The sequence below is a fragment of the Simochromis diagramma genome, unplaced genomic scaffold (assembly GCF_900408965.1).
Source record: "Simochromis diagramma unplaced genomic scaffold, fSimDia1.1 OVJJ01000802.1, whole genome shotgun sequence".
NCBI classification, from domain to species: domain Eukaryota; kingdom Metazoa; phylum Chordata; class Actinopteri; order Cichliformes; family Cichlidae; genus Simochromis; species Simochromis diagramma.
In genome coordinates, this window is record NW_024387492.1 from 19,604,083 (window position 1) to 19,628,260 (window position 24,178).

The following is a 24,178-nucleotide window of genomic DNA, read 5'->3' on the forward strand; positions in this document are numbered from 1 at the left end:
CCCTAGCAGGGCCACACCCACCAGGCCTGAAGGCGCCTGTAAACAAGTGTTCAGACACACCTGCACCCATACACACACACACACACACACACTCATATCTACAAGCATGGAGAAGAGGGGCAGCAACACCAAAAATACATATAATATAAAAAGTCCATGACTGCCCATGGTCTGAGCGACCCAGGACCCTGACAGCCTATCTAAGCTCTTTCTAATCGAAGGTTTGACATCTGCTTTAAAGTTGTACAGAGGGAAGAGACGTCGTCACACTCAAGGAACAAATGAAAACAAAAAAAATTGATTCACTGAAGTGTTCACCTCTCTAGAGGAAAATGAAACAGTACTCTATCTTTGGTAGACATAACATGAGGACCAGCTACACAGTTGCCAGTGCCAGGAGTGTGTGTGCAGGTTTGTGTGTGTGTGTTTGCACATTTGTCACAGCTTCCAATCCCAGGCGGGCACACCGGAGTCAGTTTTCAGCTCAAACTCCAGAGCTGTTTATTGTGTGCTAAAGAGCACTGATGTTTTTGTGCGTGTGTGCGTTTTAATGCTAAAACATGTCCGGGAAAGACAGAGCGTGCTTAGGATCACGTACTGTAAGTCCACAGGCATGAAAGGTTAATTTGGGTTCAAAATGCATTTCTCATTTGATCCACAAAAGAATCGAAATGATTTAAGCTTTGAAAACCTAGCATATATACAATATTATTACAGTTGAATTATTGTCAAATGTTCCAATCACCTGTTAGATTTGGGAAAAGATCATTATTTATGGAATTAACGGTCCCTTCATAATGCTAACCCTGCAGGTTCAGAAATGTGTGTTAAAATTTAAAGTCAAGAAAAAATGAAGATGTCCCGTGTCTTTTTCTGATTACTGATTTTTTGCCTCATCTTGGTGGAAACTTGTGAAGAATTCTGAAAAGGAAAAAACAGCCATGGAGCTTTTTTTGTTAGTCAGATTGAAACTGCAATGACCTGAAGCTAAAGTGGATTTTGGCTATTTCCTTCCACAAGGGATTGCTATAGCAGGTGTTATCAGAGTTTGACCACAGATGCCCGACCACCTGCAGAAGGCGAACCTTTCACTTATCAAGCAAACATGGCAACCACTTTATGATTGAAGACAATGGTTTACTAAGTTCTTTCATACAAGTAATACTAATGTAGACAAGATGGTGAAAAATGCTTAATTTCCAAAGTTGGGATTTAAAATAAAGCTTACCAGTCAAGTGAAATGAAGTGTGGCTCAATCTACTGTTTTCCCTTCCTGTTAAAGAGATCATCTGCTTTTACTTTGTGTTTATTGAGGCTTTTGCGCCGATGCAAACTGAGTTACTTCACAACATCTCATTATCTTTGGTCATGGAGCACTTATCTAAATCCATGTTACAAAATGCTTCCCACAAGGAAAGATTTTAACAAAGCAGCATAATATTCATGGTTCACATGTAGGGTTAACCAGCACAAAAGTTCATACGGCAAGTTAAAAAATAAAGAGGAAGAGACCCACTCCAGTAACATCAGCAGCTGACTTCCTGCTTTGCTGCTGTTGTTTTTGAGAGCACATGTTCATATCTCAAGTTGTGACCATATAAAATTATGTCACTGTAGAAAAGACACAAGAAAAGTTTTCGAGCATCTGTTAATCTGATGCTCAACTTCTGCCTTGACTTGGACTGCCCCGAAATAGCTTTAAAAAGCTTTCTTTCTCCTTCAATGTTTATCTGTGGTGAAATAATTTCATACAAAGAACACCTCCAGATTCTTCCAAAAACCTTCCTCAAATCTATCAAACCTGTGAGTGACAGCAGATAACACTCCTGATTGAAAATTCCTCATTGAACCTTGGCGGTCCCAGTTCCATAATACACACACACAGGCCGATCATTGAATGGTGCCTGTGAGATGAGCTGAGCTGCACTTCAATGGAAGATATTTTGGGTTTTAATAGCTTCTCTGGGGCACTTGTGGTGGGGAACAGGTGTGCTGGTTGTTGGAGGGGGTCAGCTAAAAGGACAGTCGAGTGCCAGAATGACAAAATCAGTACAAAGGATTATTACTGCACAGGGGGAAAATTCAACATAATGGTTACATTAGTGTGCACTCCCATTTTTATCTGTAATGTTTATTTATAGCCCAGGGTTGCTCTTTACACAGGTTTTTAAAACTTTTCTAACATTTAATTAGCATGCAGTATGACTTGTGAGTCAGTTATTATGGTAATGTTGAAATAATAATCTTTAAGCTAAATGCAAAATGATAGGAAATGCTTTTTTCCTTTGGACAAATCGGTCAACACAACAAGCCTGCACTGTAAAATCTAATTAGTTCACAGAACTCAAAAAAACCATGTAAACTCGTTGCCTCAAAAAATTGAATAAAGTTTTTCTTAAGATGATTAAGTTAGGGCAACTTACTCATTTTGAGTACACTGTACAGCCTCGTTAGTTCCCAGAACTCAAAAAACTATGTAAACTCGTTGCCTCAAAAAAATTGAGTAATTTTTACTTAAGATGACTAAGTTAAGGCAACTTATTCACTTAAAGTACAGAGTAAAAACCTATGTAGTTTCCAGAACTCAAAAAAAATATGCAAACTCGTTGCTGAGTAAAGCTTACTTAAGATGACTGTTAGGACAACTTATTCATTGCAAGTCTGCAGTATTAAAAATAACTTGATATTTCTGACTGTACAATACTAATTGTTTACCTACTGACAAACATTTCAAGTTGAAGAAAGAAAAAGTTATGTTTTTTAGCCGCGCTCCTCCGCCATTGCCGCGCTTACAAGTATGCACAGGCTCCGACAACTGCGGCTGACAAATGCGATCCTCCTTTTCCCCAGATTACCCTTTCTGGTTCACAAAATAACCTTTTAAGATATTTTCAGGCGAGAATGTAGCTGTGTAATGCTCAAATTAGAGCAGGGCGATATGACCAAAAATATTTATCACGATATACATTTGAAAATTTGTGATAACGACATAACTGACGATATAATTGACACTAGACAAAATACTTTACAACTCCACAACTTTATTAGTGCAAAAACCCCATCAATGTATTTTCACTTAAACAAGCAGCTGTTTTTTATGTGCATTAAAGTTATATAAAAATGTAACCGTGCAAACTCCTTGCTGACAGTTTAACCAAAAGGCATTTCCAGTGGAAATTGGCCGACATATCCTCAGCATAACCATGTATAGTATCCACAAAACTTAAAAAGAGGTTATACACACACAATATGGTAATATTATGTTAAAGCACAGTAGGTATCACTCCGCGAGGTTCCTGACTACGATGCCGTAATGCTCCGACAATCCATCAAGCGGTGCGGCTTCGTAGCTTAGCAAAGTCGTACTAAAATATTTGACAGATCTTCGAGCGCCGCATACGACATAAAATCGTTTCGAGGTCAGTAAACACAACCAGAATTCATACATAAGGCACACGTGATTATAAGGGGCACTGTCGATTTTCAGAAAAATCAAAGGACTGATTTTAAGTGTGCCATATTTTCCAAACAACACGGTAATAACGACGGTCCGCTAGCATGCGCTACCAAAAATAGTGCTTTCGACGAAAGCTAAACCAGTTCCACACCACTGAAGTTGCAGCATTTTTACAAACCAATTGTGGTTCATCCATTTCATTTAACGATCCACTTTCGCCCTTCTCATTCTGCGTTGCCGCCATGTGCGTATGAAAACAAAGGCACTGTGCATACGCGTTTTACCCATATTCTATCGCGATATTTCATTTTCCTATCGTTGCCCAAAATTACACCGGTATTACCGCGAACGGTATGATATAGCCCAGCCCTAGCTCAAATATCTACTTAATTTTTCAAAATATCACATATTTGCAAAAGTGCTTCCACGTTTTCAGAGAGCTCCATTATCTACCAGCGCGATAGCTGACTGGGAGGTCAAGGCTTGATAGAGTCCGCGAGCACAGCTAACTCCGGGCATGTGGTTTTCAACCCCCCTGTTGTCTTTTGCTACTCAGGTTAAACATGATATATATAGTTAGTTAGTTATGGCTATGGATTGAAAATACCCCCCACACCACACCCCACCCTTAACGGCTGCACCTCCCGAAGAATTTTGTCTGGGCCCTTATCTCACTTTTTTATTTCAAACAATCAACAGAAAATTTCACAGACATATTTTTATATAAGGTTTTTAAGGCTGTGGTGTTAATTTTTAAGTAACATGAGCCCAGCGGCAGCAGCAACGCTAGGCTAACACTAACTAGCTAGCAAGATTATAAACCTGATGCTAAACTAAGAGAAGCCACAAAATCAGTTTGAATAAGAGTAAACATTTACTCACCAAGTCAGTGTATCAGGTAAAGATCCACAGCAATGAAAACAATAATATCTTGAGCTGACGCTTCTCCAGGTTTGCTCAACATATTCCAGAAAAAATGCACCATGAAGTTAAGAAAACTCAAATAAATTGAGTTTATCAGCGTTTTTGCATAAAAAGTACTGGTAACTTATTTAAATCGAGTTCTAATAACAAATTGATAAAAACTGAGTTCAGCCTATTTAATATTTTTAATTAAACACAATATTAGATTTTACAGTGTGAGGAAACTTTTGGATCACATGCTTTGTTGAGCCTTGGATCTCCTGACTGTGAGTCAGTGGGATTCGCATGTGTAATGCAATATCTATTCTGACCATATTAGACCTTGCAGATTCAAAATAACAATTTTTAAATTATAACATAAGTGAACCAAGAAGACCGGTTTGGCAAAAAAAAAAAAAAAAAAAAAAGAAAGAAAGAAAAAAAAAGAAAAGAAAGAAATATAAATAAATGCTGATGAAAAGACAAACAAATAAACAAACAACAAAGTTTTAATAACTCTGGTGCGAGGTAAACATATCTAATTTAATATAGCCTGAAGCAAAACTGATTCTTTTTTTTCTTTTTTTTTTTTAGAGTTTTTTAGGACAATAATACTATTGAGATTAAAAATATCATTGGCAGCAGTTCAGAAAGATGTGGTTACATAACAATAACACCAACACACACAAATACACACTGCAAAATTCACCAAGGAAGTTCACACATATACGTAAGAGTGCGATACGAAAGCATCCAGACTAAATTAAATCAAAACGTCAGAAATGTAATCATCACAAACACAAGGAAGCAGATGCAGTAATGTTCAGAGATAACATCTGCTTACTGAAATATTATCTGAAGTATAATATGTAATATGAAGTATTATCCTCCAGGTCTCTTAAAATGATCTTAAATTATTTTAGTATGATTCAGCTTAAAACCTTTTGCAAGCGTCCTTTGAAATTCTGTAGAACACAATAAGAAAAATAAAAAATTTAAAGCACAACATACCATATAGTATATTAAAGAATATAATCACGTGAATCACCTGATAGAAATAAAAATGAGAAAAAACAAAAGAAAAGCTAAAAGTGAGCTGATGTCTATTAGCATAATACATTGTTTTTATTACACTGTAATAAGTTTATTCTTGTGCTGTTGTTTTATAATTGTCAGTAATATTGTTAGCAGGGCCTGAAACAAATATAACTGCTGTATATTATTGTGTTATATTGTAGCTTTAAAAAAAGACTCTTGCAGTGTAATTATATTACTAATTTTGTCCTGACATTGGCTTTGTAGATGTTAAATACACCAGATTAAATTAAAACCTGGTGAAGCTGCGTGTTACAGTAAGTCTATGAATTATGACTTTTTCTATTTTCTTTCATGTAGATCACACACAAGTCTACATGTTTATACACACTCACACTGACATACCACCATACCGGGAACAAACTATCTGACCTTTGACCTCCAGAATTTGGGCAGCCGTTGAGGGATTGGGGAAGTTCATAGCTTTACATTCCACTCATTGGTTGGTTTCATTTGTTTACTCATTCAATTAGCAGGAAGCAGCAGTTGTTACATTCTCAACCGTGACTTCAACCACGAGGAAAACTTCAGCTGGGAGCAATGACAGCAGCTCTGCACCATCATACTCACCATAAAGTCTTACTGATGGAAGTTAACATAACCGACTTGTCAGCATAGTCTTTGTTTAACCCAGTATCATTGGGTATTACACTAATTTTTAATTTTGGGAAATATCATTTTCAAAAATCATGGTACTTATTATCCAACGTACAAAAGCAGAAACCTAATTTCCCACGTTTAAGAGAAAAAACTAAATCAAACAACAACTTACAAGTTGATATGGTGTTGATTATTGATTAGCATATTATTATTGTTATAATGAAAATAAGAATAAAGACAAGTTACCAGGTAACCTGGTGCCACATAGGTTCCCCACAGACCCACCCCCAGTGTCTGGGTAAAAATACACCGCTCAAACACAACATTAAAAGCCACATGTCTCCATAAAGTGTCAGCCCATCGGGACACGGGACCTCTGAGGTCATCCTGTGGTGTATGGCAGAGTTACAGCAGGTCCTTTGGATCCTGTGTTTTAAAGTCTCACTTCAGCATATCTATATGTAAACAAAAGAATGGCATGTCCCAAGGTTTTCAGCAAAAGGCATGCGGCACTGTAAAATGAGACAGATCAATTCAAATAAATGGCATTTATATGGCACTATGTTGAAACATCAGTTGTCTCAAGGCGGTTTTGTATGGTAAAATATTAATGAGAGTTCCCTTAAGACTTAGATTAGACTTGAGCACCACTTGATGATGGTAGGGAGGAAGAATGACCTATTAACAGGAAGTGACCTCTGACCGATCTAGGTTCAGGATGTTCATGTCACCTTTCTTTAATGATGTGGCTGCCAGTGTAATTAATTTGGACCAATATGCTAATACTTGACTCTATTTTAAATTATTTGAAGGCATTTACACCCAACACTCCCAACAATGCAGACAAATCCAGAAATTTTAGAATAAAGTCATCATTTTTTTAACTACCATGTAAAAAGTTCCTTACAGACATGAGTTTGTCATAACAAGTGAAATATTTACAAAATTAATTTCATAATAATTTTAAATAAAGTAACTAAATAGACATTTGACAGTATTTTGTCGCAGCATCATTTTCAAGGTTAACAATGAACTTTTATATGTTTTGTATTAATGTTCATGTGAATCACTGCAGCAATCCTTAAATAAAGTCACTTAATTGGAAATAATGAAGGAAAGAGTTTTGTAAAAAATTTCCACGACTATGATTACAGAGTTTTCATAGAGCACAGTATAATAGTATAATTATCAAAAGTATAAGTGAAGATTTTTTCATTTTTTCCAGCAGACGCCTGAGCTCCACGCTTCAGCGGTGTCCTTTGGTTTTCGGTAATTAGAAGCCCATTAAGGCGGAGGCGGAGCTCTGTGCTCGGATTGGTAGGAAGGAGGTGTCAGAATGGGTGTGTGGCGGGAGGAGGAGGAGGAGGGTTGGAAGCTGTAGGGGTTCCCTTCAGTGTGAGTCCAGTGCGTAAAGAGCGCAGAGCGGCTCAGCGGAGAGAGTCTGAGAGTGTGCCGCTTTCCACCACTTCCTGGATTACTGTTTCAGCTCCGTCCGACCATACACGCTCTATCAATGAAGCTTGGTTCTTATCCGTGATTTCTTCGCCATGAGCTGCCTGGATGTGATGTACCAAGTGTTTGGTCCTCAGCCTTATTTCAGCTCCTACAGCCCCTATCACCACCAGGTACGGAACACACAGACATAAAGTGTTTTATAAGACGTATGTCTTCACTTTAGGCTGCAAGCCACATGCAGAAACTTTATTTAAAGTCAATAAAACTTTATTACGCATAAATCCAAAAGATAAAGGCCATTAAAGCGCACAACCTAAACTTACAGCCCTTAAAAGCACTCTTTAAAAACAGCGCGCATTTAAAAACGTGTTAAACAGACAGTTAATCACCGCTTAGGATCTTATAAAAATGACTGTATCACTGCGCTACCTGCTGCAAGGCTCAAACTCGCTACACAAAACGTAAAGTGTAGAGAAGTTTCAAACTCAATTTTGCGTCAACAGTTTATGTTGTTTGCATTTATGTCACTGTTAAGTTACCTCATAGGTTATATATGTGGTATAGAGTCAATTGCAGTATTAGATAAACATTCTAATTTAACGTGGTCAAAAGTACAACTAAAATAAAATAATAATAAAAAAGATTTAATGAAGACTTATTTGCTTTACAATCTTTTATCTCTTTACTTGTTTTAAAATGTATTTATTTATGTATTTATTTTCTTGCTTTAAAATATTTTTATGTGTGCTATTCAGACTGCAACAGACATTATTTGCTACTCGGGTTTTATCTTTAAGTGCAGTTGTTAAAGTAACATCAGTAAGTTTAAAGTAATAGTGTCACTTTTTGAAAGTATATCTCAGATTGTTTTCAGCTTAAATGTCCTTCATCTACTAACAAAACTTTTCATATTATATTTGCTTCTGTCAGTGGGACCTCTGAAGCCTGCAAGGGTCATAAGTTAGAGAGTGACTAGTTTTAAACAGGCTTTTCTAGACCTGTTAAAGAGCTTCTTTTTTTACTCTCAGTCAACATCCACACATATTTCACATAGTGCCACAACTCACTTTGTCTGGTCTAAACAGCCTGGGGATGAGCCTGTTCCAGCTACACCACATGATTATAGTCTAGATTTTCAGTGCTTGCTAGACAGCAAATTCTAATCCTTTATTTTGTTTAGTCATTTAAACTGAATTTATCATATAACACAGTAATTATATATTCAATTCAATTCAATTTTATTTATATAGCACCAAATCACAACAAAAGTCGCCTCAAGGCGCTTCATAGATACAGAGAAAAACCCAACAATCATATGATGCCCTGATGTTACTTAAGTCATTTACATATTGTTTTAACACTATTATTTATATATTTTTATTTATTTATTTGTAATTATCAGTTACTATGCACACATTTAATACATTATTATATTTTAAAACGACCACTTCACTTCACATGTTGACAATATCAGCATGTTCCAGTTTATTCATTCATACCTGGAAGTATTAGGTGGGTTTTTTTAAAAAAATGACCAAACACTGCAAAAAACGTTATTTTTTAAATTTCAAAATTAATGCCAAATTTGTAAGTTATTATAAAGTTTAAGACAATGCAGTCTCAGACAAGCAGATGTTAACTGGGTTCCTTTATCTTCCTCTAAAACCTGCTGTGTCCTTATAGAAATATATTTTTGATGTCAAATGTCATGTCAATACAAAAAATTATATATGCATCAGAAGCATGAATATATTGTTTTATTACGATAATATAAATATATCTGTGTCCTTTTTAGAAGTTGGCTTTGTATTCCAAAATGCAAGACCACCAGGACAGCGGCAGCCGGCTTGGCCCCCCGGCGATCAAAGAGGAGGACAAGGAGCTTCCGCCCGGTGCCGAGTACCTGAGTTCCCGCTGTGTCCTCTTCACTTACTTCCAGGGCGATATCAGCGCGGTGGTGGATGAACACTTCAGCCGAGCTCTCAGCCAGACGAGTGCATACCCCGCGTCGAGCAGCCACAAGGCCGTAAGAGGTGTGTAGTGTTTCTTTTTGTATATATGTATGTATACATACACACACATATGTGTGTATTAGTGGATTATTTTGTCAGTATTTTGAGAATTGTAGGCAACATTTCTCAACATTTCACATTTCTACTCATGAAATCCCTTAATATTCGCAGGTTGTGTGGTGTGTGTTCTTTTTTCTGATGTTGACATTGGCGGACTCAGCGTTGTGGCCCTTTTCCGCTGGTGATACTTAAATATTCCTGCATATTTGCCACTTATTTCTTTTAGTGGAGTTTTATGCTGCTTTTCATTGTCTTTAAATATTAAAGTGATTGAGTAGAATCAATTATGCCCCAGGCATCTATTTACATGCACTGGTGTGATATTTTTAAATGTGTAATGCCAACTTTTTATAGTGTTTTTTTTTAGGAATTGTCCATGTGTATAGAAAGGATAATGGAAAGTTGTGTGTCACGTATGTCCCCAAAACGTGTGTATGTCTTTAAAATTGTAGGATTGATTTTAATGCCACCTTTTGATGTGAACCATCACTAACAATGATGAAAGCTGCTATTTAACTTTAGTGGTAGAAAATTACAAGTGAAATAACTGATTGTATCTATTAAATATAGGAAACATTATACATATGATAAATACAAATAGTACGATAAGTAGGTATTCAATAAGTAGGTGTAATTCAGCCTGTTCTTGTGAATAAAAAGAAGAATTTAGTCTATAAAGAAACGCCTCTGAAACAGCTTTCAGATTATTTAGAGGGAGAGACGTGTTTCATATACACCACAAGTGTGATAATGGTCCATTGTGCAAATATCTTAAAATGAAAACAGAAGTTTTACTGACTATTACAGTAAAATCACATAAATAGAATCATTTTTTATTAAAAAAAACATCATGCTCAACATAATTATATGTTGTGTCCTTCTAAGGGGGGGAAAAGTTTTTAATTGAGCCTTGACTTTGCATTTTCCGAGGAAAATTCGGTGGAATAATCCTGCTTCAACACTACCGTGACTTCATCAGAGTCAGAGGCCCAATTACAATCTGGCAGCTACATCCCCCTCCCTGCATGCTTTCAGTCCCTTTGCGCCTTTGCGTGGACGGTCCCCTACATTAAGTGCTATTCCAAACCAATTAGCCTTGAGTGGAAGTGGGTTATAAACCCACCAAAGCCAAAGCTGCACCAGTGCAGGCTTACTAACCACACTCTGTGAAGGAAATGAAATTGAAACGGAGCAGTTGTATTTTCCAATAAGTAATGGACCCGATCTTAATACATCCAGACACTCCAGATGCTGATTGCAAGTTCCTGTTTTGAGCTGAGAAAGGCGAGAACATCCCAGAGGTTGCCGCTACGATTCTACCATAACCATTAATTAAGCGATCCTTCAGCAGCCACAAGTGTGACTCTTCGTGGAGTTACACTTGTGACGGAGCGGGAGTGTGAAGGGGCCGGATTGGAATTGGACCAGAGAGCACAAAAACACAAAGCAAACTGATGATCAACCCACGCCTGATCTAATTGGTTTAGGCTAGAATTCTCAGGAAGTAATAAATCCAAGGCGGGGGGGGGTTTGCCATAATTGGTGCCCAAGTGCAACGTCCCCAACAAAATAAGAGAAAGAAGACGATGCAGATAAAAATACTAAAAGAATTCAGTGAATTTTACGAGCCCCAAAGGAAATATGAGAATGAAACAACTCAACTACACCTGAGCACTCATGTCTGAATTTGTATTTTTTATTGTGTAAACTATGGCAACGAAAAAGAGATGATAACAAAAACATATGACAATATGTTAAGAAATCCACATTGTGTTGCTGCCAGTTATCTGATTTAGAGTGATTTAAATTTATGCAACAACAGGAATACCTTTACAGGGTCAGATTAAAGATGGTGAGAGCTACATATTTATCCAAAGATATAAATTCAGTGCACAATTAAAAGTATTTGCCAGGAATTTTCTCATTTATTTTTTTGTATATCGCTTTTAATGACATTACATCTATCACAGGTTTCGCTGAAGTGAAATCCTTTTTAGGGTCACGTTAACCGGTGATTCTTTCCATCAGCTAAAGAATTAAAAGAAATTGAATTGGTATCCCCATTAATATTCAGTTTTAGCTGTGTAAACATAAAGGGATGATAAAAGCCGACATAAAAGGATTCATTCCTTTATTATTTTTGAAATCTATGCTGAATTGAGTTGCTTTTCCTTTCTTCCCGTTTAGCAAACATTTTTTAAATCCAGCACCTTTATGTAAGTTTTATTAGCAAAAAAATGACCGATTGTGAGTGAAGAAGGAATTTAAATTGTCGTACCATTTTGTAACAAAACTTACTATCCTCAAGCGTCACAATTATTATTATTATTATAGCTCAGCAGCGCTTGCTTTAAAATTGCATCGACTATTTTGCAGTCATTGATTATCTTGTACATAAAATATCAGAAAAATGTGAGAAATGACCATCACAAATACCACATTGCCAAGGACACAGCTTCAAATTACATTTTTAAACTGTCTAAAAAAACAAACTGATTCCACTTGCAGTGATATTAAAGGAAGAAAAGCAGCAAAATTCACATTAAAGGAGCTGAAAAGACTGTATTTTATGCTTTTTTGCCTTAAAAAGATGATCAATAAGTTGCGATAAATTCAATACGCATACCATAAATTATGACGCTAAAAAATGATCCTTGTTTCAAAACAACAGTCAAGAATGAACCTTCAACCACAATGTGTTAACATTATTCAAGCTACATACTTTTTAAAAGTCTAAATAAGTAGGTGTGACATACTTCTGAAATGAGTTTCCTTCATTAATGTGCATTTCTATCTTCACAGATGGATCCTTTCCTATGAGCCAGAGAAGTTTCCCTCCGTCTTTCTGGAACAGTTCCTACCAGCCGTCAGTCTCCTCCACACTGGGCAGCGCTCTGTCGGCTCCCCACACAGAGCTCTCCTTTCCAGGTGACCCTTACTCCTCTGCCTCCCTGCACAGCCACCTCCACCAGCCCAGCCCCGATGCCTGGCACCCATCCCACCACCACCACCATCACCACCATCACCCTTACTCGCTAGGAGGTGCTATAAGCACCCAGAGCTCAGCTTACCCACGTCCAGGTGTTCACGAGATGTACGGCACAGCGTTCGACCCACGCTACGGCTCGCTGCTGGTGCCGTCAGTGAGGTCGCACCACCGCCTGACGTCCGGCAGCTCGGTACCGGGGCCCAGTGGCTCTCCCTGTGACCTCGGGGGTAAAGGGGAATCGGGGACGGGGTCGACCTGGAACGGTGCCTTCACGGGGGCAGGAACAGAGATTGGACTGAACATGGACACAGGTACTGCCAATTTTGAAGTTGATTTATTTTAGGATCTGCATAGAAAACTGCATCTTCTGTCCTTCAGGTAACAGAAAATTCAACTCAAGTGGGCACTTGAGCTAAAATAGACAGAAAAAAGAAGAAACAGCTGGATGATGAACAGGAGGATCTCTCCTCATCAGAATTGCAACAACTGTCATATGCACTAAACAAATAGAACTAACAATAGGCTGAACTGCAGCACACACATTCTGCACAGTTATGACAAAATGACTTTTACACCAGCTTTTTAGTCAGCAGCCTATTTTTAGTAAGACAGTGATAAAACAATGATGAGCTTTGTGCTTGGGGAAGAGAGGCCCAGCAATTCAACAACCAAGTTTAATCAAAAATCTAAAATATTTTTGTTTGAGTAGAACCGCTTTCTTTGTAAAATAGTTCCGAACCAAGCACTGGAAGGTAAATTTTGCAATAAAAAAACCCCTCAATTTAATTTTTGGATCTCTTCTTGTCATTGCATAAGTTAAAAATAATCCTTTAACATGCTAAATTTAACATTTTTAGATATCTAAAGTTATTTGAATCCTATTTAAGGCCCCAGCTTTCAGATTAAGATGTATTATGCTTTCTCTATTAATGCTCTCTAAGCTTTTGTTATGAAACAATGCGAACTTCATGAATGGTTAGAGAAGAAAAACAAATAAATGGCAGAATCCTGCAGTGGATAAGGTTTAGTCTGCTTGCTTTGCCTCAGGGGTCGATGGCCAGTATTTTGGTGAGTTGTGATGAGGCCCTCAAATTGCATGTCGGCTGGTCATTGTTTACTTAAAATGTTAGCTTAAATAAAGAGAGACCTGTTATGTTTTCCTTTATTTACTGTCATACATATTTTTGTCAGTATATGAGCCAAAAGCTCAGGTTTAATACTGCTAAACACTTGATTTTTGAAAGTTCTTCCTAGTTTTAGGAATGAGTGTGGATATCCAAAAGAAATCCTAAAAGAAAGTTGGCTAAAACTGCTTGCGTAAATCATCCAAAACTACTCTAGTACTGAGTAATAATAGGACTGAGAACTCCTCGGATATCAAAGATCTCAGAAAGAGCACGACCTTTAATTGGAAATTGAGATAAAAATGTTTTCCCACACTAAGAGATTCAAAGCAAACACAAAAGAATAATTGTTTTATATTGATTTGTTGTTGTGAGGTTAGAACAGAACAGTTTTAATACAAATTGCAGACTGGATTGATTTAAATGCTGCGTCGCATTCTTCTCATTGGATTCGTTCTCATTGGTAATTAGTATTGGTGAAAGACACCGAGAACAGACGTATCTGTGAAGTGTCGGCTACTGGATTTTTTTCTTTTAAATACTGTTTGAGAAGAATGAAAGGCTCGGGAAAACTGTGTAATGAGATGCAAGGTTAACTTGTTATGGGACTGAAGTAACTGAAACAAAATCAATCAATTGAGCTTAAGATGTGAGCTTACACTTTGACTTCGAGTCGATGAAAACCAGTAAGTGACATTCATATTGACACTGATATCAGTCTTTTAAATGGATTTTCTGCTGTCTATATTGACATGCTAAACCTTTGCTGCTTGTTTGTGCAGATGTTGAACTTGGTTTGTCAAAAAGCGCACTCATTTAGAAAACTAATTAATAAATGAGGCTGCTCTAGCATTCATTATAACATTCTCTTTCTGTGTATCTCTCAATATCTAATTGGGGGGAAACAGCTTTAGTAACATACTGTGAAAAGCAGAATGAAATAACGATCTGTTTCCCTGCCTGAGATCAACTTACACAAGTGGTTTAAACCAACAAACTGGCTGTCAATCAGCACCTTAACACCAGCTGTCAACTTTCTTTTCTGTTGCTGTCGCGCTTTCATCCCCCTCTGCCTCGGGCAGTTCCTTCTGCTTTTATCAACAGGGCATTTGCGCCTCGTTTTCTAATCTACCTTCTTTTCCTTCTCTGTCTTTTCTTTTCCTGCTTTTCTCTCCTTTTCTCTCAGGTCTGCCAGCACAGGATAAGAGCAAGGATTTGTACTGGTTTTAGAGACCACTGAGACCCCCCCCTCCCCCCTCTTCTTGTCTACTACTTCGGCTGTAGCCGCTTTCCTGCACTCCTGCTCTACTCTACTGCTGTTGTGGGATGACTGACAGATAAATTGACAGATAGACAAAAACAGTGAGGCAGCAGTTTCTTTTTCCTGCTGTAACGGCTTCTGGTTTACTTGCAGCTCTGTGTTATGGCGGACTGTGCAGCAGCAGTGCAGCCCTGCTGAGCTGAACGGCAACAGTGTGGATACACAGCGAACATGGAAACAAAAGTGGACTCGCAGAGGGGAGAGAGAGAAAATATGATCTTGATGGAAATGGACAAAGACAAGACTCTTTGTGCTTCTGTAACAGGCAGGGACAACATTCCTAAAGTGGAAAAAGTCTTTGGACAGACGGACAGAGACACATGTGCTGTCGGACTCCAAAGACTAGCGCCTGAAAGGACTTGGCAGGACTTGCCTCACTGGGGCAACTGGGCTCAGACACTAGGAGTGTGTTATGGCTGGAGGAAAGGCCACGCTGGTGTCAAGGAGGCAGCACAGCAAGATTTTGGCAGAGAGCGAAGGGAGAAGGACAAACTTTTTGGGTATACATGGAGTAATGTTTGCATTACTCCATGCACAGCACAGTACACATTAAATGTAACCTGAATGAATGAATTTCAACTGATATCAAAAGATATTTAAGCCATGATTACAGCTTCAAAACGTAGAAATTTAAAGAGGCATATTTTTCCTGGCTTGTAGCGCTAAATATCCATCTTAACTGTTTTGATGTGAGATGCCCAGTTTTTTATACATCAGCTGCCTTCTCCTAAAATTGCACTAAGTGACAATGTGGTGTTTAAAGTGGCAGACATAGCAGCAGTACGTCATTCCAGAAAAAATGAGCACATCATTTTTTTTTTAAATCCACCATCTAGAACTATTTCCTCTCTACCAAATTCAGGCCCTGTCTTTCAATGTGCCACATGGAAACTATGTTCAGCAGGTGTAGCTTGGCACGAAAAAAGCAAAACAAAACAGGCTTCTGGGTCATGATTTGTTGAAGGAGACACAATTGCAGTTTTTTAAAAATATCCACATTATTGGTGCTTTGAACACCACAAGATGAATGCTGTGTAGTTCCACTGAATTCAAGAGAAAGACTGAGGAACTCTGCTTTTGACTGAAGCAATCGCAAGGAAGTTTTTAGTGCTGCACTGTATATCTCCATGTAACCATTTTGACATTACCAACCTCAAAAAAACAGCTTTCAGTCAAAATGCACACTTCAGCATAGCTAACCCGATGTCACCGCTCGGCGTCTAGGCCTGTGTCACTGAGGATTTAATATATATGACAATACCACAACAAAGATGTTGGAAAACAAATTAATATCTTTACAAAATGTTTTGTTTTTCTTTACATTTTTTATGGTTAATAACTGCAGATGGCTATGATTAACAGGATAGGAATGCAGACTTTGTTGCCTTTGAGTGCAGCAGATACACAGGCTGTTAGCTCAGTAAGCATAGATTTGATGATTCCAAAACATCTCAAGTGCATTTGGTTTAAAATTTAAAATGTTTTCATCAAGGTTACTGCAGGAGCATTACATGTTGCATTACGTGCTGAAATTATTACACCAATTATACTGCACCGTTTTGCTGCCTTTCTGTTTTATTTGTGTTTATACTGAAAATCTCAAGGTTCAGGAACTTGTGATTTTTAAAAATCACAAGTTCCTGTTTTCTTGGCATATTGAGCACATTGTTGGCCCTGACAGGAAAACCTCTTCCACCAACATGTGATGTAAAGGTCTCTGAACATTTTATTTGTAGTCCAAATTGAATCACACTTTAGGATAAATATCACACTTTTCAAACTTCACCAAATCACCAAATCAGTGCTTGCTTGAAAACGCTGCCAACTGCTTCTTCTTGGTCATAACCCAAACAAAAATAACCCAAAATACACTATTAAAGGGGACCTGTTATTGCTTTCTTTACTATTTTTGGTCATTCACAATAACTCACACATTTTTTTCTTTATGTTTTGCATGGAAAATTGGAAATAGGAGCAGTATAGTGGAGCATGTGCAAACACAAATGCAAAGTTTGGCCATTATGAAACAGCTTGAAAGTCAATATTTGGTATGACCACCTTAATTTTGTTTAAGACAGTGCACATCATGGCAGGAGATTTAAATTGTTGAGCTAGTAGGTCTTTGGGAATCACCTTGTTGGTGCAAAAATATGATTTTATTCCTTTTAAATTGTTATCTTTGGTGTTTTTCATAGATTCAGCTATAGGAATGTGCTTATGCAGCAGCTTGCTACTAGCAAAGTGCCTACTGTAGATATACAATTTAAAACTGGTTCTTTGCTAGGTTGTTACTGTAGACACAACAGTGGTTAATGCTTTGAGTTAGGTGCCTTTTTATACTTGAACGATTTAAGGGTTCTCTGAAAATGGTCAGGTACAAGGACTGGACTAAAAATGAAAGAAAAAGCAGGAAAATGGCCAAAGAAAACAGTGATTCATGCAAAGCTACTCTGGTAGAGTCATAAATAATAAGCATGATAGGTCCCCTTTACACAACGATAACTCATGTCACAGAAAATATACTGTGACATGGCGATACATTTACAGGTTAACTGAGACATTTGGTGTTGGTTGAAAAACCACTTAAAGTGGATTAAAGCATGTTGCCATGGTATATATTTAATGTAAAACTACTTGATGGGTCGAACTGCATAACCAGAGCCTTTTACCTACCGCTGATAGACTAGGAGGGACATTTCTACGACAGCAGCAGATTGACCTCTAAACTTCACTGCAGAGTGGACTGTGCTTACCTCTTTGTTATGAGCGTTTTATGAAACTGTATGGCTGTGTCAGCAAAAGAAATGTGAACTTCACACGAATGGCTGCTGAGTGAGAGAGAAAGAGTGGCGAGGTCTTTCAGATGAATGAGGAGAACGTCGGCTATTTGAGGCCACTTGACTCTTTCTCTCCCTCCTCTCATGCAGCTGTCATCGACAACTGCTCTTCAACTCAGCGAACACACACATGGACGCACACTGTCCTACTGTGCAGTGTCCGAGCCAGGCCCACGGACTCGATAAAGGGAGCATTTAGTGTGAGCAGAGTCCCGCCCTACTGGGACAACTGGTGCGATGTAAGTGGAGGGAGCAGAGGACGAACACACAACTGTCAAAAGTAATTTGTGAGCTTGGATGTATGTACAGGCGTGTGTCTATTTCTATACTTACAAGGGTCACAATATCCAGCCAGCCTAAAAACCGACAACAATTCAGGCATCATTTTGTCGTTTGCACTCTGCTAATTGTAAGATGTGGATTATTCATAGGATTATACTAAAGGTTCAGGATAAATGGCATTATTTTATCTGGGTTTAAGTGAATTTGCTTACAGAAATACTGTGTGTGAGGCTGCAGCCTGATATAGCTTCTGTGTCCTATGTCTTTGATTTTCATTGTCCAAATTACACACAAGACAATTTGCTTAAATGTAATGAACATGGCTTAGTAGTGAAGTCTGTTTCTGTCCTGCATGGTCCACGGGAAGTATCTGGTTACACTGGAAAGTGGATCAGAAAACTTGTTTTGAGCCTTCTCTTAAACAAATGCTAACAGAAACTTGGTGGCAGTCTCCTGAAAAGGTAAAGTTAAATTAAAACTGACCAAAGAATCATAAACCATTTCAGTGTAACCCCATCAAATGGATTACACTGAAAATAAGCTAATAAAATAAGCTGAAAGTAAGTTTAAAAAAGATTTCACATGTTTTTCCTTATTTTCTGTTATATATACATACAGTTAAAATTGGGAATGTTCACATTCACCAAGGCTGTGGTTCAAATAATGAGGTCAGCATGTGAACAAGTAATCCATGTGAGCCAAAATCTCAGGCTTCAGTTTCAGGCAGTTTTTTTTCTTCTCCTGGTATGAGATCAAAAAGACTGGATATCGCTAATGTGGCCATCTGCTGTTAAACCTTTATGTTTAAAAGAAGCAGCAAAGAGGAAAACAATAGATAAATTGGCTTGTTTCAGACAGAGGATCATCTGAGAGAGGATTGTTTCGAACTACAAAGCTTATGTTTCTCAGTCAGTGGCTCATTCATTAGCTTCTTGACTTCCAGCTGAATTTCTTCCACAATTATAGATGTTCAGCGGGGAAAGTTTCACGGGACACTTGCCACCTTGAATTCACTGATTCCTCCATGCAATTTGAAACCACCCCGGCCTCCTCATTATGTACTCTTGGCATTGTTGACTTAGCATGGTTCTCAAATTTTTCTGAGATGCCCTCCTTGAAAAGCTAAGAAACACTCCCCGTCTTCTCTCTCCAGCTGTGCAAATTTTATTGATAATCTACAACCACAGGGGCACAACAAATAAAAAAAAATCATGTTAAATTTGACCGACAACATACTAATAACATAAAGTAAATATTTATTAAGGCAGGAGAAAGTTTGTCCCTGCTGATATCGAGCTAGATCACACCGTTTTCCATCTGTCCAGCCACATTTGCTACTGTAGGTCCCGTCTAAATTCACTTATTGTTTTGGATTTTCGTTTTTTAATAAACACAAAAGAACTTTTCTTGAATGTGCCACGCTTTTTTTTAACCAGCTGTTTTTGGCTGTAATACTTCCTGGAGGAAGAATGCAAGTCTCAGACTTCTTGCAGTTTTACATGTTGTTTTGGCTGTGTTTTTATTAAAAACAAAAAACGCATTTGTCAGGCCAGTAATGCATTTAAAACAAGTCCTTACAAGAATAGCAATGTGTTATTTTGCATCGTGTGTATCTGTGTACGTCTGAAGTGACCACCTCTGCAGCCATTTATATGAAACTGTGAAATACTACTCTGTCATTTTGTAAAATACCGTTTTCCGGGTACATTCTGTAAATCAACAGCCACAGCATGCAGCAGTGTTCTCTGTGAATATATTGATATATGACCTGAAGTATTGTTTCTGTCAATCTTGCTCCAGTGTAAAGTCTTTGTTTGTATTTGCTTTCTGCCTGTAACTATAAAGTGACAGCTCTGTCAGGTTCAAAGATGTATTGGCTCTCTCCTCAGTGACTGCTGCTCTCTTATTTTCTTCAAGCAGTGAAATGCCAAAAAGGTTTGAACAGAGTTTACTGCTGAATAAATAAAGCACTGTTCAACATTAAAAAGCTTGCTTGTGGTTAGCTGTCCACTCACATTATCTATTTGCTGCTGAGACTACTATCTATCTATCTATCTATCTATCTATCTATCTATCTATCTATCTATCTATCTATCTATCTATCTATCTATCTATCTATCTATCTATCAAGCATCTCAAATAAGCAGTTTCCTCCATAACCCATGTACGAATTATTCTATATTCTATGCTCTCTTCCTTTTCTGTGTGTGCGTATGTAAAATATTTATTGCATTTTCTAACTTTTTTATTACAAACTGGTGTGAGATTGTGTTTCAACTGCTCCCACTCCCCAAAACGAAGACTTGGCCTGTACTCAAGGCTGCGGGTTTTATTCCCACTATCCACTCTATGTACTTCCCCCACTCTCCGTGTTTTCCTTCATGTTATTCCAATGACAATATCTGACAACACGAATTTCCTGGTTTTCTGCTTCTCTGCTTTGCTTTCATCGTTGCAAAAAGCAGAGACGAGATCTTTTTCTTTCCTTTTGGAGTTAATGTATGACAAACTCCAGCTTGCACTGGGGTGGTTTGCAGCTGAGTGTCACGTCTAAGGCCACGGTTCTCCACTGTGAAAGAGTGGAAAGTGTAGTAAAATTTACACCACTAAATATGAGAATTATAATCCTCAAAATTCTACATTTTTACTATTATTTTCTATTAGAATTAAAACCGAGAGGTTTGTAAACCTATTGGAGGCTTTATTAGTTTTATCCACTTAAACCTTTTTATTATCTACGTTTTTGATTCTCATATTCCACAAAGACCCTCCCAGCTCTGCTTCTGAAACGCTGGCATTCACTGCCTGGTTAGTGTTAAGGTTGGCCACTCATTGTCAGAGTAAGGGTGAATATTGTGGAAATACAAACGAGTGGCAAGACGGAAATAAGTGTCAAATGTCGGCAAAATCATCAGTATGAGTATTTTACTACAAATATTTAACCTTTGGGAATTTTATTTACTAAAGAGAAAATCGATTAATTTTGGACCCTGTTATGTTTAGAATATTTTCTTTGACTTGGGATCATGGATTTACTGAGAGCCGGATACAGTGATGCAGGGATTAGATTGTTGTAGCCCAAGTGGGAATTGAATTTAGTGAAATTTAATTGGAGGGGATACTTTTGGATAGATGTAGTGCTTAAAAGCCCATTTCCAATGTAATGGATGATTAAATGACTAAAAAGTGATTAAAACTGAACATCTGAAAAAACAACTCTTCTGGTTTTTCAGGACGGTAAAGAGAAAGCTCGTCTTTTAATGTTGTGACTGTCGACCAAAAAATCTGATTCAAATTCCTCGCAGTGCTCCTAACCTGACTGACCTGATTGCGCCCAGTTGATAAAAGCCATTCAGTGAAGTAAGCAATGTTTGTGTTGCTTTTCTGAAACTCCAGTTGCCCTTGCAGCCTAAATGACTGATCATCCATCTGGCCCTGATGATTTCCTCTGTGACAATACATACATACAAAAAATGCTCCCTAAATGCACTCACTCAGCTTTCAATCATCCAGAAGGTTTAGTGATGAGTATGAGTTGTTTGTGGGTACCCATTTAGGAAGGAGCTACCAAATGTAGTCTTTGATGTAACTAATGGGGGAGGGTAAAATTAAGTTGGCCAATGTTTATTTATTTATGATCTTTTGCACTTTAACATTGAAGGAAGCGCGTGGGGTCCTTAAAGATTGTAGCTGTCATAAAAAACACAGCAGGATGCTTGGCTGCAGGACTCGACAGCAGTAAATCTGGCATGTCACTTAATTTCATGCGTGATTTAAATTTTTCAAATACCACTACACTAGCAAAAAGATATGTTTACTATGGCATACCAGGCAGCTTAAATGTATAATATTATTGACCACTAATGGCTCTAAGCAACATATTGAGAAGAGGGGCTGTCAATATTAACTGGATACATTCTCACTCATGGTTGTTATCATATGAGCACATCTATTAAAATTAATAGTGCACAAATAACACTGTTCAAGCATCACTGTAATAAATGTGCAAAACATGAACTATTTCTTCCACTAAAGAAAGTGTAAGAAACTCTGCAAATGTTTTATTTATTTTTGTTTTCTTATTAAGAAATTAAATAATTTCTCACTCGAGGAGTTGGAAGCACGGTCCTGATAAGTCCATGAGGCATGAGGTTGTTCCACTGTCAAATCGTGAAGTGGATGAAGTGGCCCTCTGTCAGACATCTTGTCGGTCCTGCAGTTTTGTAATTACACAACGTTTATAGTGCTGGATGCTAAAAACAGTAGAAGCTTGCAGGCATTCGAACGTTTTAAAGAGACAAAAAAAAGTGAATTAATGTGAAATCAATGAATTTCAATTTTTGATTAATCATGCTGGTTGATAAATAGTGAAGTATATTGATTGTTTGATAATTACCAATCGTCTGCTCTGCCGCTATCTTCCAAAAAGTCCAACCCCGTTTAGGATACTACAGTTCTGTGATATTACAAAGTGCTGCCATGTTCCTTTTCATACTGTTTTGAGCCCCTCATGAATAAACAGGTGCACATACAGGAGAGTAGGGCTGATCCAAAGCTGGAAGACGGTTTATATGGGTCAGAGCAGGGACAGCAGTCTAAATAGAGATGGTTAGACCTCCCTCTCCTTATCTTCTACTAAATCCTCCAGGACAGCAAGGTCTTCACAAGCTAACCAAGAAACCTGATCTCTCCCATGTCTGCTGCCTCATCATAGACCCTCCTGGAAAGATAGCCAGAAAACACTGACCAGGAGGCTTTTTAATCACGTGTATGGGTGACTTTAACAAGAAGGTCCAGTCTGGACAATCAACAGTTTTGTGGGTGTGGTTCAATACAGCGTCCATATCCTTGCAGATGCTACATCAGTCCTATGGTTCCCTCTTAAATAACATCTAGAGGATTCTGGTAGTTTCTATACTAAAACAGTAACAACCATTCTAAAAATATTTAGGCTGGACTGTCAGCTAAATAATAGGGCTGTAATACACAGCTGTATCCTGTGCTCCTTTCACGACTCTGTCCTTGTAAAATATGTGAGTATTGGGCTTCAGACAAAAACAGTCACACGAATGGAGAGAAATTTGTGATTCAGGAACGGAAGGTCCATATTGTGTACTGCTATGTAAAAAATGTTTAAAATGCTGCTGGGAAAGGTAAAGAAAATTTGAGAGTCAAATCAAAGACAGAGACAGTTTTAGCTACATGTTCTCCTTCTCATGGCACGCCTGTGAATTTGTTTCAACTGTGAGGAAGACAGCTGTAGGTTAATGTCAGCATCTGACTTGAGTGACGACAGAAAGAAAAGGGATGGAGAGGGTCTGATTCTTGTGTTGTCATTAACGCAAACATGCCTGTTTCAAAAAAAAATTATGTTCTTTCATCTTTTTGTACTTTTGCACGATTCATAAGAAAAAAATCACTTCTTTCCACAAAGAGTTAATTCAGCCCTCCTGAAGAATAGGACGGCGTAAAGCTCTTCTAATTGTATGAGACACAGGGATGAGGTTAAGGACAAGAGCTGCTCTTTAATCAAAGCACAGAGAAGGATGGAGTGCATCGTTTTTATTTTAGTAATCTGGTAACAACATTCTGTCTGTCAATTGAAGCACCATTTTTGTACATATTATGCTGTGGCTCAGGAGGTGGAGCAGACCACTTACTAATCGAAAGGTTGGTGGTTTGAAGCCCGTCCGCCTCCATCGTGGTTTTGATATAACGTAGGATTGTAATTGTACTTTTGTAAATACCTATTTTCTGGCAGTTTTTTAAAAAAAACATACCTAAAATCTAGTAAATGTGTATATTTATTTATGCATATTTATATTTCTATTAAGTGTATTCTCTCTTAATTTGACACATTTGAATTGTGTCTTTTCTGCATTAATACAAGAAAATACAGCAGAGAAGGACTGATTTTCTCTATATTTTTTCTTAATATCAGCCTAAAATTTGCTGTTTTACATCAGGTGGTTTTTTTTTAATATATACTAGTTTTTTGTACAGTAAAGTCTTGGGAAATCACATACTTTTTTTTAATTTACTT

At 37.8% G+C, this 24,178-nt stretch overlaps 1 protein-coding gene across 2 annotated transcripts; it reads left to right on the plus strand.

Annotated features, from left to right (window-relative positions):
- Positions 1-7,353: 7,353 nt before the first annotated feature.
- On the plus strand, positions 7,354-20,139 carry vgll2a (vestigial-like family member 2a). 2 transcript variants are annotated; one of them, XM_040018278.1, is made up of 4 exons: positions 7,354-7,680; positions 9,306-9,543; positions 12,385-12,882; positions 15,110-20,139. In XM_040018278.1, the coding sequence occupies exons 1-4, from the start codon at positions 7,603-7,605 to the stop codon at positions 15,157-15,159; spliced, it is 864 nt and encodes a 287-aa protein (XP_039874212.1). In that variant the 5' UTR covers positions 7,354-7,602; the 3' UTR covers positions 15,160-20,139. The 2 variants fall into 2 exon arrangements, with proteins under 2 accessions (XP_039874212.1, XP_039874213.1); XM_040018279.1 differs by having other exon boundaries at positions 7,355-7,680; positions 14,882-20,139.
- The last annotated feature ends 4,039 nt before the right edge of the window (positions 20,140-24,178 follow it).